The 16,222-nt window shown below is 45.0% G+C and overlaps 1 protein-coding gene across 1 annotated transcript; it reads right to left on the bottom strand.

Moving 5' to 3' along the window:
• Positions 1 to 5,049: 5,049 nt before the first annotated feature.
• LOC128313990 (guanylate cyclase soluble subunit beta-2-like) lies at positions 5,050 to 9,109 on the bottom strand. The gene is made up of 3 exons (XM_053214886.1): positions 8,625 to 9,109; positions 5,774 to 5,922; positions 5,050 to 5,211 (listed from the first exon to the last, which is right to left on the bottom strand). Exons 1-3 carry the CDS (start codon positions 8,998 to 9,000, stop codon positions 5,050 to 5,052), a joined length of 687 nt encoding a protein of 228 aa, XP_053070861.1. The 5' UTR covers positions 9,001 to 9,109.
• Between the last annotated feature and the right edge of the window lie 7,113 nt (positions 9,110 to 16,222).

Raw genomic sequence — 16,222 nt, 5'->3', positions numbered from 1 at the left:
TTCTATTACTGCGACTGTTCTATTGTAAAAACATACCGCAGTTTCTTTATCCAGGCTTCTAACTTCACGAACATTTGGGTTATTTCCAGTTTGGGGCCATTAGGAACACTCTTATACAGATCTGTTTGTAGACACACATTTTCATTTTTCTTAGGTAAGTGCCTACAAGCAGAATTCCTGGATCACAAGGTAGATGCGTATTTAATGTTACAAAACAAACAAAAAACAGACCGTTTGCTAGCAATTTTCCGGAGTGTTTGCACCATTTTACATTCTCATCAGCAATGTGACACTCCAGTTGCTCCACAGTCTCACCATCATTTGGTCTTCTGGTGGGTGTGAAATGCTACCTCGTTGTGGTCTTAATTTGCATGTTGCTGACGGCTAACGATGTTAAGCACATTTTCATGCAGCTTGTGTCCGTTCTTGTATCTTTTTTCTTGAAAAGTCTGTTCAAGAGTTTGCTCATATAAAAACCGGGATTATCTTTCATCGTTAACATAGAGGAGTTCTCTACTATATGCTTGGATATGGGATATACATATATTTCAAGTATTTTTCCCATTCTGTACACCCACAGACTGAGTGGCTTCAACAACAGGAATTTATTTTCTCCCAGTTCTGGAGGCTGGAAGTATGAGATCGAAGTGTTGGCAGGCTTCGTTTCCTCTGCAGCATCTCCCCTGGGTTTGTGGATGGCCTCACATAGTCTCTTCTTTGTGCCTGTGCATCCTTGGTGTTTGTTCCTATGTCCAGATTTCCTCTTCTTGCAAGGACACCAGTCAAATGGGATTAGGGCCCACCCTAACAGCTTCATTTTAACTTGACCACCTCTGTAAAGGCCCTATATCCACGTATCGTCATATTCTGAGCCCCGGGGGGTAAAGCATCAATATATGAATTTGGGGGGGAACAAAATTTGGCCCACAATAATGAGGTTTTTTTTTACTTTCATGATTAATATTTTTTGTGTCCAATCTAAGAAATTAGTGCTTACCCCAAATTCATGGAGCTATTCGCCTATATTTCCTTCAAAAAGCTTTATGGTTCTAGCATTTATGTTTACATCTGTGATATATATCAAATTAATTTTTATATATGAAGGATTGAGGTACATTTTTCTTTCCGTATGTATTTTCAATTAAAATGAACCATTTCTTTTTTAAAATTTTTAAAAATACTTTTATTTATTTTTGAGAGAGAGAGAGAGAGAGAGAGATTGCAAGTGGGGGAGGGGCAGAGAGAGAGAGAGGGAGACACAGAATCTGAAGCAAGTTCCAGGCTCTGAGCTGTCAGCGCAGAGCCTGAGACAGGGCTCAAACTCATAAACTGTGAGATCATGACCTGAGCTGAAGTTGGATACTTAACCGACTGAGCTACCCAGCTGCCCCAGAAATGAGCCATTTCTTAAAAAGAAATTCCTTTCCCTGCTGACCTGATTTTGTGCCTTGGTTAAAAATTAATTGACTTTAAATATGTAGTTTCTTTCTGGGCTCTCTGTACTGCTCCAATGATCCATGTTTATCCTTCTAATTTCACTCTGTCTTTGTTAGTGTAGCGTTACAATAAATCTTGCAATTAGGTAGTGTAAGTCCTCCAGTTTTCTTATTTTCCAACATTTAAAACTAAATTTAGGTAGTTTGTTTTTATTTCATTTTCCAAATTTTTGTCCTTAGTATGTACATATTCAACTAATTTTTGTGCACTGTCCTTATATCCTGTGACCTTGGTATTTTGATCTAGCTGAGGTTTTATAAGTGCACCATGGTCTTTGTAAAAAGATCATTTTACATCTTCCCTTCCGATCTTTATGCCTTATATTTCTTTTTCTTGCTGAATTGCACTGAGTAGGGCTTTTGGTATTTAAGAATGGAAGTGCTTATCTCTGTATTTATCCTGCTTGGGTTTGCTAAGCTCTTGGATATGTAAGTTGATATCCTTCATCAATGTTGGAAAATTCTCAGTCATTATTTCTTCACATATTTCTTCTGACCCAGTCTCACTGTATCCTTCTAGGACCCTAGTTCCACTTGTGGTAGTCCATTTGCTATTGTCCTACAGATCTAGGATGTGCTGTTTCATTTTTTTCACACTGCTTCCTTCTCTGTGTTTCAGTGTATTGTTCATTTTCACAATCCTTGATCCTTTCCTTTACTGTGTCTAGAATCTGTTAAAGCCCTAAAATGAATTCTCTATTCCCGATTTCTGATATCATGGTTTTCATTTCCATTGGGTAGATAGATTAATAGTTATAGATAGATAGCATGTATTTCCCATCTGTTCAAACCAGTTCCCCTTTTTCAGTAGATCTCCTAAAATCTTTATTGTAGTTATTGAAAAGATTCTGTCCCATAATTCCAACATCCAGGCCATTTTCAGACCTGCTTCTGTTGACTATTTCCTCTCTTGGCTATACACTAAACCACATTTTTCTTGATTTTCTAGCATCTCATATTTTTAATTATTTAGTTGTATGTTCTATATTGTATGTGAAACTACAGTAGAGACTGAAGTAGATAATATTCAGTGTTCAGTAAAGTTCAAATCTCTTTTTTGTCAGGCTTCTAGAGTGGAGACTGGGTTAATTTTATCTGTATTTGAATTGAGTCTGGGCTTCTTTTGCCAAGATACTGCTAGATTCCATGCAATATATGATTTCATATATTAAGAAGGCTAGATCAGGATTTTATCACCATCAGGGCTCGGGATGTGGGGACAAGCAAGGATCTGAGAACCTCCTTATACTTTACAGTAAGTCTCCAGCTTTCTAAATTGTGGAAGATCTCTTTCTGATTTACAGCCTAATTGTGAGGTGAGGTGTTTGGGGGTCTCTTTGCTCTTTAGTCCCATGCTGGCTCTCTGCACATTGGGAGATTTCTCTTTACCATTCTTCTCTGCCCTTAGACTTCAAAGTGTCATTGTAGTGCACTTGGTAAAGGCCAAGAATACCTCACAGGGATTTCTGTCTGTTCTCTGACTCTAACCCTACCTTTTCATGGGCCATTGACTCGCATTTGGAGAATGTGCCTCACATGCCTCAGGGACTGGGGGTTTCTCTCAGTTATCCTCCTAACCCCATCCTTTGACTGAATAACCACATGTACTTGGCAAAGGCCTGTGGGAGAGTTGGTAGACGGGTACAGATTCTGTGGCTAGAACTGACAAAAGACAGGATCTTTGGGATTCTAACCTATCATTCTGGCCTCCATGTGGCCATTAAAGTTCACTAAAATTCAGACTGGTTTCTTCTCACCCTCACCTGCAGCTCTACTAGACATGAACATAACTATGGCTGTCCTCTTTGAAAGGGCTGGTTGCTTTCTGGAATCAGTTTATTTCTATTTCTTTGCTCACTAAGTTTTTTTAACGACTAGTATGGGAAGAGCAGCCTATTGCAGCTTTCTACATCCTAACCAGACTTAGTTATCTTTTCAGGCTAGATTTTCTTCTCCCTGAAATAAGAAGACGCATTCCTCTAGGAAAATGAGCCTGTCAAACACCGAGAATACTGTCTCATGCAGAGTAGGACCTCAGTACATGTGCGTTGAAGGAAATGTGAATAAAATAGTAGAAGATCTCAAAGAGTACTAATTTAAAAATTGTTGAAATGGCAGCACAGTTCTTCTAAGAGAGTGAAATGTTTCAAGTCCTTTTCCCTACTTCCTTAAATAAACCCACACGGTAGGTTGTTTCTGGAGGATTTTTAATGATGCTCCTATGTCCCTATTCTTATCTTAAACTTGATAACATCTTTTCCTGCTTTCTTCTGGGTAAAATCCACCAGGATAGTTTCCAGGAATTCATTGTTTAATTTCATTCTTACTGGTATGACATTACTGTCATCTCTATAGCTATGCCTTTTACACACACGCGCGCGCGCGCGCACACACACACACACACACACACACACACTTTACACAACGGTATATATTCAATTCTTTTTTTCTTTAATGGCTTATATTAGAGCCCTTTAACTGAAACACATATCTCTTATCTGACCTTCTTATCTCATTCCCTCCCATCTTGATTTTTTATTTATGATCCTGGGGCTTTTATTCAACGGATGTATCTGCGTGTTTCCAACGGACCAAATATTGTGGATATGTAGTCCCTGCAATTACGTAAAGCCGGCTTTTACTCAGAAGCACACAGTGCATACCAGAACCAGAACCTGCAGCATTTCTCAGTGTCTGACTTGTGGTGAAGGTGAGCTGAACACATCTTCAGAATCTCCTACATAAGGGTCATAATTTAGAAAAATCCGATTCTGTCTTATACTTGTCTTTATTGAGTTTCGGTTGGCTGTGTAGTTTATTTTGAAGACCTGACTGTCAGGATCAGGGAAGGGATTACATTTTAAAATGCAGAAGCCCTGCTCTAAGGCATCTCAGGGCGTCAGGGATCTGCTGAGCAGACAGAAGACGGCACCTGCTTTTCATCTCCAAAATTGTCCATCTTTTATAGTGTGAACAAATGTCCATGCCTGGAAGAGCAGGTTCCTGTGAGAAAGGTGGGCAGATGTCTTACTCAGGGCCACGTGGTGGCAGGAACGCTGTTCTAAATCTCTCATGGCATCGTGGTGTCCGAGCTGCTGGCTGGAAGCAGTTTCCTGCTTCAGCCTGACTTGACCTGGGAGAGGACATGCTGAGTACACAGTTTCCCCAGGGGCGGGCGGGGTGAGCCACTTGTTAGGTTGGATGCTCAAATAAAAAAGCAGGCATTACGAACGAGCCAGATACCAAGACGGATCGAGCCCTGCAAAGCAAGTGGAGAGGCTTGCTCAGCACCGTCCCAAGCTATGGAGAAAGACGCTCGTGGTAAATCACATGAAAATCCCACGCTCCAAAGCCTCCCCTGAAATTTAAGAAAACTTGGGACGATGATATCTTTGCTAATATTTCTATTGCTTAAAACATATTCAAGAGAAGACAAGAGTTGGGAGACGTTACCCATCGTACTTACTGTAACATGCCCAGCAGCCACGTGAGCAGACTAATAAACAGAATTCTACTTTGTAGTGTGTGGGATGGTCGATATCAAACAAAGTACTCAGTTTCTCTCTACCTGGATGGGCTCTCCAGTAACAGGATTCATCACTTCTTTTGCAGAAATTCTCATCCCCAGAGCAAAGTTAGCCACTCTTTGAGCATGACTCCCAATGGGCACTGGTACGCCCCCTACCACCATGTAGGCATCTCCTATAGTTTCCACCTGTAAGAGGGAAGAGAGGGTATTCAGATGGTTTCCTTCATGCATTCAATATATCACTAAATATTTTTGTCATTTTCCACATATTGACAGAAGGACCATATCGAAGCTGGTGGTTATTGGCCAGGAGTACACGGAGCATAAGGGAGGGATGAAAGGAAAACTGACTCAGGAAACCACCAATGAGCTAGCCCAAAGGGCTTTCTGCTTCTGGTGGAAGCTCCATAGAAGACATGGCTCCTGAGTTGGCATATGATGCTATATATCAGACGTACGTTATTCAGATTAGACTCTCTGCTGAATGGAAGGGGTAGAATTACTCTCTGGGAAAACAGTGTGCCCCTCAAAGGCCTTTTGGCACTGGATATTATAAAAGGATTTCTGAAAAACTAAAATTGCTAAAATATCTCCAATTCCCTGTTACCTGTAGCTCCTCACACCATTCCCATCCACACCAGACCACAGAGCAGCGAAGAGAGAGGCAAAGGAAGACCGATAACCGAGCTCCCGCCCTGCCTGAGCCCTGTCACACACTGTGACACACACACAGTAGGTGAACACTTACTTTGTAGACCTCGTGGACACTGGTTAATCTGTCAAACTTGGAATACATGGAATTCAGCATGGTCACTATCTGGATAGGTTGGCAGGCAGCACAGATGTTAGTAAATGTCACCACGTCACTGAAGAGAATGGTGCAGGTTTTAAATTCTCCTGCAAAACGTAAACTGAGCGTCAGTGAGAGCCAAGGATATGGGATGATGATTATCTGGATTCTAGACTCGAGTGCTCTCTGGGAACCAAATCTGGCTGAGCCTTGGGGAAAAGGAGCCGGGTCCATTCGGCCAACAGACACTCCCTGAGTGCCTGCTGTGAGCTGGTCATTGTTCGGGGAGACGCGTGCAACGTGGAACAGACGGCACCTCTGCCTCTGAGGTGCTCCCAGTCCAGTGAAGAAGATGTAAGAGTAAACGAGCACCCGGTAAGGTGTGATGAGAGCCACGGCAGGACAGGAATAGGTTGGGTGGGCCCTGGCTTACAGAGAAGCTTCTGGCAGGTGGCCTGCTGCGGAGCCCGAACTACAGGAGATCCAGGCCGGGGCTGACAGAGACTGGTCGTCACGAAGTGGCGACTTCCACTATCCGTGTCTGGCGAGAGGGCTACCGTGTGCTCAGCGCGTCCTCCTAACTCCTTGGGCTGCTTCCAGTCTTGCTAATTTTCATACGGCAGCCAGATGACCTGTTGAAGTCAGACCCTCCAATCCTGTGCCTCAAATCCGTGATTTCAACACACTGAGACTAAACTGGAAAATCCTTGGGGTGCCTGGGTGGCTCAGCCAGTTGAGTGCCCGACTCTTGGTTTTGGCTCGGGTCATGATTCCTGGGTTGTGGGATCAAGCCCCACATCAAGCCCTGTGTCAGGCTCCTTGCTACTTAAGATACTCTCTTGCCCTCTCTCTCTCTCTCTCTCTCTCTTTGCCTCTCCCCTGCTCATGTGCTCTTTCCTGCTCTCCCCACTGCCCCCCCCTCAAAAAAAAAAAAAGAAAAGAAAGAAAATCCTTACCATGGCCAGTAAGGGGTCCCCTCTGTCCCCACCATCTCTCTGATCTCACGTCTCCATGCTCTCTGGCTTACTCCACTCCAGCCACACTGGCCTCCTTGGGGTTTCATAAGTGCCTCCTGCTTAGGCCCCTGGCACCTGCTGTTTCCTCTGCCTCTTTTCTCTGACTTCTCTTTTCTCCAATATCCAAAGGGCTCTGTCTCACATCTCACACGTAACCACCTCAGTGAGAACTTCCTTTATCACTCTATCTAAAATAACAGTCCCTAGACTCTATTCTTTTGGCCTGATTTCCACCCCCAACCCCACAAGCCTTACATGGCATATTTTATATGGAATTTTTTTATTTGTTTGTTGCCTATCTTCCCCACTGGACTGTAAGCTCCACGAGATGAGAGACTGTTTTGTACTCTGCTGTATCCCCAGCACCTAGAGCAGGGCCTGGCACATAGTAGATCCTCAATAAATACTTGTTGGATGACCAAATGGGTGACTGCTTGAACACAGCTGGGCATTCTCTGTATTATTTATACCTCTGGTAATAATCTCTCCTTCACGTAGCTTCCTCTGCCCTCTGGCTTCTGGCCTGCCATTCTCTCCTCATATTCTCCCTACCTTTCTGATCTCCTTGTTTCACACATTCCACTGGCTTTTCTTCCTCCTTAAATAATAGGTGTTCCTTAAGCTTCAAAACCTAACCCTCGTCCCTTCTCACCTCCTGCCCCCTGGATGACCTTATTTATAATTCATAGAGTCGGTGTTTAACCACCACCAACACTGCAATAATTCCTAGATCGATAGCTTACCCAAGGAACTTTCTTCGAGCTCTCCCCACAATTCCTAGCTACCTACTGGTCATGTCAAGTGGAGTATCCTACAGGCTGCGGTATTTATCTTGAGACTGCCTCACCTTTGCTCCTGCAATCCCGTTCTCCCAAAATGCCTTTCCCTGCTTTTCCTCTGAAATAAAGTCTCAAGGTCTAATTCAAGTGCCATACACTTGATATATACAAACCCTCACAGCCCCTGCCTCCGGTCTCTTCCCTTCTGACGCCTTTTTATCATGAATTTCCCTGGCGTCTGTGTTTCCACACCTTTGTCATGGAAAAAGTATGAATGTTGGAGTTAGACGGACTTCTGATTAGTCTTCAGCTCTTTTACTCATAAACTGGGGTGAATGTGGATTTACTCAGCTGTTTTGGATAATAGCACCTCGCTCATAGAAGTGTTCAGAGAATTCAATGAAATGGCACGTCTAAAAACGTCTAACACAGATCCTGGCACAATAATTGCTCTTTAATGCACATTAGTTCCCTTTCCTTTGGCTACCGCCACCCCTGTGAAATTATTCTGTATATGTCTGTCAAACCCAAGACTGTGACCTCCTTTGGGTCCTCGAGACCTGGCGGCACCCTGGCATTGAGTTAGTTTACCACACATGTCTGGGGGTGAACACCCACCCGTGACAAATGGGACGTGAGGTCAGAGTAAACATGGCATCATTTCCTCCAGAAATGGCTTGCTCTCCCAGAATGGTCTTTAGAGGCCCATGATTTAGGTAACGTGTGGGTGTATTATTTCCAGCTAAAGAACTCTATTCGTGGCCACTGACGAAAAGGCCAGTGTCAAGCCATAGCTTTCGGGTCTTAGAGAATGTGCCATAGGTGGGTGAAGTTGACAGGCACTCTTACTTAATCCATGTTTCACTCTGGTATTACTTTTATTATTCTTGATGTTGGGAGAAAAAAACTGAGGACGTGCATCTCAAGCAACCTGCCCAAGATCATGCTGCTAACAAGCGATGGACCCAGAATCCAAACCTAGAGCTGTCTGGTTTCGGAGCCTGTGCCCCTAACCCCTGAGGCACACCGCTACTCTTGCCCAGAGGCACCCATGAAGGGGAGGGAATGCTTTACCCGCAGCGACCTTTTTGCCCTCCTTCAGCTGGTTGGCCACATGTTCCGGCAGCATGGCATAAAGCAAGGTCTCGGTTTTCTTCTTTTCTATGGCCAAGTGCTGGGAGAGGACCCGCAGCTCCTCCTTCTTCCTCTCCAGCTGGTTGGACAGCTCAATCTCTGCCAGCCGCTGTTGGTTCAGGAGGATGAGGTCCCTGGTGGTGTCGTGGGGGGCGATGTCAGACAGGTGCATCCGGTGCGCCTCCAGCTCTCGTAGGCTGCGGAGCTTCGGGGAGCACAGGTATATCATGCACCGCGCGGACTCCATCCAGATCATCTGGCCTTGCCGTCACGAGAGAAAGGTGACAATGCAGCAGGTCACCCGCCGGTGCTACAGCTCGCCAGATCATCACCCACACAATATGCCCTCGTATCCACCTCACGGTCTCACCCCTTCCCTTCTAGCCAAATTTCTTGACAGCCATCTGTCTATACATCCTGTCTCCACTTACCCATCTTCCCTGGCTCACAGCGCCTCTCTTTACTTGGAAGTGGCCCCATCCCCGGCTTCCGATCTACCTACTCCAATATGAGTCTATCTGTCTCTCCCTTACTGAGGCCTTCTGCTGTTGGATGGCGTTGGGCAGAACCCCCTCCCTGAAACCTCACTTTCACGGACTTCCCCGACACTTCTTGCAATTTTTCCTTTAGGTTTTTTCGCTCATTCCTTCAATGAGTTGGTGTTCCCCGGGGTTCTGTCTTGGCGTTCTCTCTTAGTATTCCACAACAGCCTCCGACACCATGCTGACAATGAATCTGAATTCCCAGAAAAACCTTGCTGCCTGGACTCAATGCGTATTTCCTTAAAAACAGATCTGTTTATTATTTTATTATGAAAGTGGTACACATGCATTGCAGAAAATGAAAACGGCTGAAGACAATATTAAAAGTCACCCATAGGGGCGCCTGGGGGGCTCAGTCGGTTAAGTGCCTGACTTCTGCTCAGGTCATGATCTTGCGGTTTGTGGGTCTGAGCCCCGCGTCGGGGTCTGTGCTGACAGCTCGGAGCCTGGAGCATGTTTCGGATTCTGTGTCTCCCTCTCTCTCTGCCCCTCCCCCACTCATACTCTTTCTCTCTCAAAAATAGACATTAATATTTTTGTAATAAAATTTTTTTAAGTCACCCATAATCACACCGCTCAGATAACTACTAAAAAATGGGGTTCTCTGCCCTCTTTTTCTGTAATCTGAATTTTCCACTTCAATTTTATAATAGATATATCCTTCCATGGCATAAATGGAGATATGCATCATACTTTTCGCTGGCCACATTGATTATACTGTATTTTACTTAAGCAACTAGCTAGCACTGATTATGTTACACCCCTTTTATCACCCTATAAACAACATCGCAATGACCAAGCTTAAGGTAAGTCGTTGTGGATAATCGTGACAATTCTGTTAAGGATATAATCTCAGAAATGGAATTACTGAGGCGAAGAATATGCTCACTTTTAATGTTTTCGATGCGTATTGCTAAAACGCCCTCTAAAATGATTGTGACAATTTATACTCCCATCAACAGTGATTTTTTTAATTGCCTATTAATATTTATGCATGGATGTCTGCAACTGAACTCGTCTTCAAGCTTCTTTGCAAATGTTCTGTTTAATTGCTTCATCGCACATGCACTTGGTCTCTACTGTGAGCCAGGCACACTATTCTAGACTTGGAGGATACAGCAGTGACCCAAATGGGCAAAGTCCCTGCCCCAGGAAGTTCACATGGGGTCTTTTCTGTTAATCACACCTTCACCACCCAGTTACCCGAGCAAGAAAGCTAATCCTTATCCTAAATATCCTCTCTTTTTCAACACCGACATCCAGTCTGCAACTCCTGCCTTAATTATCTCCTGAATCTGTTCCTCAGTTACCACCCCGGCGCCACGGCTTGCTGCACTCAACACTTTGAAGCTTCTCTCTAGGGATGCCTGGTGGCTCAGGCAGTTAAGCATCTGACTCAGGTCATGATCTTCTGGTCTGTGAGTTCAAGCCCTGCATCTGGCTTTCTCTCTTCTGTCAGCACAGGGCCCGCTTCAGATCCTCTGTCTCCCTCTCTGCCCATCCCCTGCTTGCATGTGCTTTCGCTCTCTCAATGATAAAAATAAACAGTTAAAGCTTCTCACTAGTTCTCCCGGGGCAGCCTCCAGCTTTTTAGCCAGCTTTTCTGAAGAAATCAGAAAGCTCTGCCTGGTCCCTTTCCGAGAAATCTCCCACACTGCAGAGAGCAATGGGAAAGGGCAGAGTTACTTACCTCGCAGTTTGAGTGCGGGCTGACTTTTCCATGCCTCAGGCATCCTTTCTCTTCGGACCTTCAGGACAAATTGACTGTTGATAAATTTGCAGATGCTGAAAATGTCGAAGGTAACTTGGGGATGAATGATGGAGAAATACTCATCCAATCGAATCTTCTGGTTTTGGAGTCCTGGGACATACTTCTGAATATTCACTCCGGCTTGCTTGACCCTCAGCTACCCACAGAGGACAGGTGTAAGACCGGGGAACAGAAAGCAACCCTCACCGTAAACTCTCCCTTGCAAATATCACTCCGCATGCTTTGCGACTCACTAAAAGGGGTCAGTAATGGTCAGACACCGTGGAAGTAATAAATATTATTTTAAAAATCAAATCTGCAGCTCATCTCTGAAAGAGAAAAGGATAGCATGGGGTGTTCAACAGCAAACCTTTGACTGACAAGAAACAGAGGTTAAATGTTTCAGTTGGAGTAACAGTTCTTCCCCAGCTTTGTGGGACTTCTTAGAATTCACTAACAAAGAAACTAGCCAATTCTGTGACTTAGATCTGACACCCAGGCCCAGGTGAAGGCGTCCATCATGGAGGTGGGGAGACATTTTTCACTGCTGTTTCCAGGGAACACACGGAAGAAAGAAGCAAAGAGTACATAAAATATCCAATGCCTGCACAGGCTGTCCAGGAATACATAACTTCACTAACCACGGGCACTCTGTTAGGCTACAGAAATCAACTTAACATTATGGAATAACTATCATTAAACTTACTGTTATTCTATGCCCAAAACTTAAAAAGGAAAAGGAGTTTTAAAAGTATGGGCGATGGGGTGGGGGTGCAGGGGTACCGGTGAGCCTAGGTGGCTCAGTCGGTTAAGCATCTGACTTCAGCTCAGGTCATGATCTCATGGTTTGTGAGTTTGAGCCCCACATCAGGCTCTGCGCTGACATCGCAGTGCCTGGAGCCTGTTTCGGATTCTGCGTCTCCCTCTCTCTCTCTCTCTGCCCCTCCCTTGCTTGCTCTGTGTGTGTGTGTGTGTGTGTGTGTGTGTGTGTGTGTGTCTCAAAAATAAATTTAAAAAAATTTTTTTAATTAAAAAAAAAAAGTACATCAGGGACACCTGGGTGGCTCGGTCAGTTAAACACCTGCTCTTGATTTCGGCTCAGGTCATGATCTCAAGGTTCATCAGACTAAGCCCCAAGCCTGTCTCCGTGTTGACTGTGCAGAGCCTGGTTGGAATCTCTCTCTCCCTCTCTCTCTCTCAAAAAAAAAAAAAAAAATGAAAAGAAAGTACATCGGAATTTAAAACATTGATAATAGCAATAATAGTGTCCTCACGGCATTGGGGAAAAGCCAAAGTACATTACTTTACAATTCCCTAGTTGTTGAGGTCACGACCTGAGCCAAAATCAAGAGTCGGACTTTTAACGGACTGAGCCACCCTGGTGCCCCTCCCTAATTGTTTCTTATAGGAGTGTTTGATTTCCTCAGATCAATTCTTTGCAAGCAAAGATGACCCTCAAATGAGTAAATTTCATAGATTCTGTATCCAGCAGTCAACTGGTAGGTGATGATCCAAACATATCTCTGCATTCAAACAACTAGCAGAGAAAATCGCAATTACCTGAAGCCATTTTAATTGATTTTTTGACCAAATTTATTTTACCTAACTGCCTTTGAAAGGAGCTCATAGTCACTTCAGTTGACATATATTTCATCCAAGGAAACTGATAACAACCAAACGTTTGTCATTAATGGTCATCGTCACAACTCCCACGGAACAGTGGCATGAGTTGGCACAGACTTCTCCCCTGCCTTCAAGATGCAGAGGGAGAACCCTACTGGGACTGAGACAACCGCAGTGGCCACGAGGATGGTGAGGGATCACATCTAGAATCTCACCCTGCCATTACCGACTGCATTCTATTGTCTCTTGGCGTCGTGAACTTTGGTATCACTTCCTTTTTCTCTAATGGCAAACCTTCCCGTGCACTCATCAGTGCAGACCCCTTGCTGCTGCCCCCCCCCACCATATGCACGGAGAAGTTCCAACATTCTAGTTTCTGAAGGAGGCCACAATGAAAAGGAAGCCAATGGTCATGCCAGGCTAAACCCTAGTCCCCCAACCCCTGGGGACTCCTCAGGGACTTGACATGAAAGACTATACGACATACTCCCTTCCCAGCTTAGCCCCAGTCCAAGCTACAGCGGGAAAGGGCCTCTTACTGATTCATCAAATACAATGTGGAAAGGAAAAGCATTGCAGAATGTCTTCTGTTCAATCCAGAGACGCTCGGGATAAATGGGCACAAAGGTGTTCACGAGATGCCCTGGATGTAGAAAAAGAGAGTCCTGTTCAGAGGCCGTTCACGCCACCAAGCTGACACAGAGCAGAGCTTGGGGTAGTGTCTTAAATGTTTCATGGCCACAGAGCAGTCCCCACTCTCTATCAGAGGCCCCCTTGGCGTCTCCAGATGGCCACAGCGATTCTTCCAAATTAAAACAAACAGAAAACTTGCTACTGGGTTGAGAAGCACCCCCCCCGCCCCCCCAGCCCCTGCCAAGTTTCTGCCCGCCGCTGAAGAGTCTCTGGGCCAATTGAGTACGTCTCGCCAGGAAAACAGAGCCGGCATTGAAACGGTGACAGCCAGACAATGAGCTAGCGGAGCAGAGCGTGTGTGCCCGGCCCAGCGTCAGGGACATTTGCCATGGAGCTTTTTAGACTGACAGTTTTGGGTGGCACATGAAAATTTAACCAACAGCCCTATTTGGCAGGGGGTAGAGATTCGAAATGGAGCCTTTTTGATATGAAAATCTCCCAGACAAAGGATGTCAATTGCATGTTTGACTCGCTTGCCATGGCTTGAGGGACTCAAAATGCAGCCTTTTGAGCCCTGCAGACCTCCTCCCAGATGCATGTCACCGTGACCCACAGGGCATGATGGGGAGGGCTCTAGCTCCCCGGCTCCCCACGGGGCGGGGCTCTCATTCTGGCTCAGCCATTAGGTGCTGATCATGAGACGGGCTCAGTGTCAACAAGGGCGCCTTGAAAGCCAGATGCCTTCATTTTTCACATGGAAGATGGGGGACCTTGTTCAAGGTCATTCAGCTCCTGAGGGACAGAGCCAGAGATCTGCTTTCTTGGCTCCTAATCCAGTGTCCTTTGCACTACTGGATACTGTGGTTATTAACCACAGGCTTCCTGGCCTGAAATGCATCCCAGTCCAGAAGGCCTGAGAAGCTGTAGAAAATTCACTGTTCTTGAGAATATGTCAGTAGTCACTCCTCCTTCCTTTCAACACAGTGACCAATTGGGACAGATTCCCCTCCTCTCTCTGGTGGCTTTCCCTGACTACTGGGGAGACTGTGTGTCTGTGCCACCCAGCGCAAACAAAAGGGGCAAAGGAAGGCAAGTTAGAGTCTGATGTTTGAATGCGTAAGACCATGCCCGCCAAATCCAAGCTCTGCAGAAATCAGTGACGTCATCATCATAGACGGCTTTGCCCAGTTGTGTGCACCAAGCAATGATTCTGCTCTGAGAGCCAAGGTCAGGAGAATGGCCGACTCACCTTTTCCAAACATGACTATACTTCTCACAACTTCCCAGTGGGATTTCTTCACAGGGCAAACAGAGACACTCAAATGTTTCTCCTTCATCCTAAGGAAAGCTGCCTCCAGGGCCTACAGGTGGCAGGGAGAGAAGCACGCGTGTCATGTGACTGGTCGTGTAACTGGAGACACACAAGCCCCTTCTGCTGTAATTGGGACCAGAGGAACAGCAAGGCCTTGCAAGGTCAACGTTAGCAACACATTGTTATCCCCAAGATTTTTATCTAATTAATCCTCATGTTGTTTCTCTGCCAAAGGCAGCAAGAACTTTTTTTGCAAATCTCAAGACAGGGCTGGCAGAAAAATGACATCTGACCATCTTGTCTCCTTGTGGTTGTAGATTCTGTAGCAAACAGGCTCCGAGGTGGGCTTTGAATGCTCTAAGATATCAACACCGTGGGCTCCAGGAACCACAACATTATCTGGATATTTGTATAAGCTGTGTGGACACAGAGAGCTGTGTACCTAATATATGTAGAACCTAAATAGATAATGTTCACTCCACAAGTTGCAGCTGAGGCAGCCAATCCCAGGATGGCACATTGACTCCAGACTCCTAACTGGCCCCAGCTACGGAAGTGGGCACTAAGGACTTCAAAAGGTCAATTTATTTTAGAAGGATTGCAAAATAAGCCACCAAATCCAAATTTCCGGCCTTTATATTGGTGTTTTCAGGGGTGAAAATGTTCCAGGCTAAGGTTCATCCCAGAATACTTCCCAATGTTTATCCAAGTTTTCTTAACCCAGAGGTTCTCAACGAGGAATGATTTTTGTCCCCCACCCCTGCCTTGGGGATACATGGTGATGCCTGGAGACATTTTTGATTGCCACAACTGAGGAGCGGGGAGCGGGGGTGCTATTTGCATCTAGTGGGTAGACTAGCAATGCTGCTAAACACACACAGGACAGGCCATCATAACAAAGAACGATCTGGTCCCAAATGCCAATGGTGGAGATTAAGAATATCTGCCTTAAATCCACTATGAGAAGGTCCATTTTGGTTCTGTTCTTTGCACAGATTGTTCCAAGACCAGTAGATCCACTAGGAGGATCTGTGCTTTCTGAAGACATAGCAAACCCAATACCTCTTGGTCCCTCTGGATATCCTGATTGCCTTTTAACCTGTTTGGCTTTGCCCTTCCCATCTGGCTGTGAGACTTCTGTACAACCAGAAACACAACATGCTCTTTCTTTCCTGTCCTCTCCTCTTCCTTATTCCTGCTGAGGATATCCATGGTCACATCAATGTCAAAGAAGTCTTTGGCCACAGCCTCAATGATACCTGCAGCAGAAGGACACCTACTGATGAGGGATGGCAAGAAGCAGTTATGTCAGCCAAAGTCATAAAATAATCAAGTTATACAACTTCAGATGAACATTCCAGGGTTCACTAAGTCCAGGCCTTGCATCAAGACAGGCAGCATACGGTAGATTAATAAAATTCAAAAATAAAATAACTTACAGGTAGAGGTTTAAGTTGTACATGTCTGGATACCAAATATATCCCTGCCACTCTAATTTCTAGCTCAGCATCTATTCATTTGTTTATTTCAGGAAGGCATTTCACTCACTAAACAAACACACTCTAGAAATAATGTAAACAAAGTTTAGTTGTAAAAGCATTAAGGATCATGTTTTAAA

This window comes from Acinonyx jubatus, chromosome A1 (genome assembly GCF_027475565.1).
Source record: "Acinonyx jubatus isolate Ajub_Pintada_27869175 chromosome A1, VMU_Ajub_asm_v1.0, whole genome shotgun sequence".
NCBI classification, from domain to species: Eukaryota; Metazoa; Chordata; class Mammalia; order Carnivora; family Felidae; genus Acinonyx; species Acinonyx jubatus.
The sequence above is the reverse complement of the archived record's forward strand: the minus strand, read 5'-3'. Positions and strand labels throughout refer to the sequence as shown.

What these genes read in the sequence shown, in the direction of transcription:
- LOC128313990 (XM_053214886.1), bottom strand. Translation starts at nt 9,000, where the DNA reads ATGATCTGGATGGAGTCCGCGCGGTGCATGATATACCTGTGCTCCCCG. An exon ending in AGTAGCGGTGTGCCTCAGGG is followed by an intron (nt 5,923 to 8,624) that starts GTTAGGGGCACA and finishes TACGTTTTGCAG; the next exon opens with GAGAATTTAAAACCTGCACC. An exon ending in GTGTCCACGAGGTCTACAAA is followed by an intron (nt 5,212 to 5,773) that starts GTAAGTGTTCAC and finishes TCCCTCTTACAG; the next exon opens with GTGGAAACTATAGGAGATGC.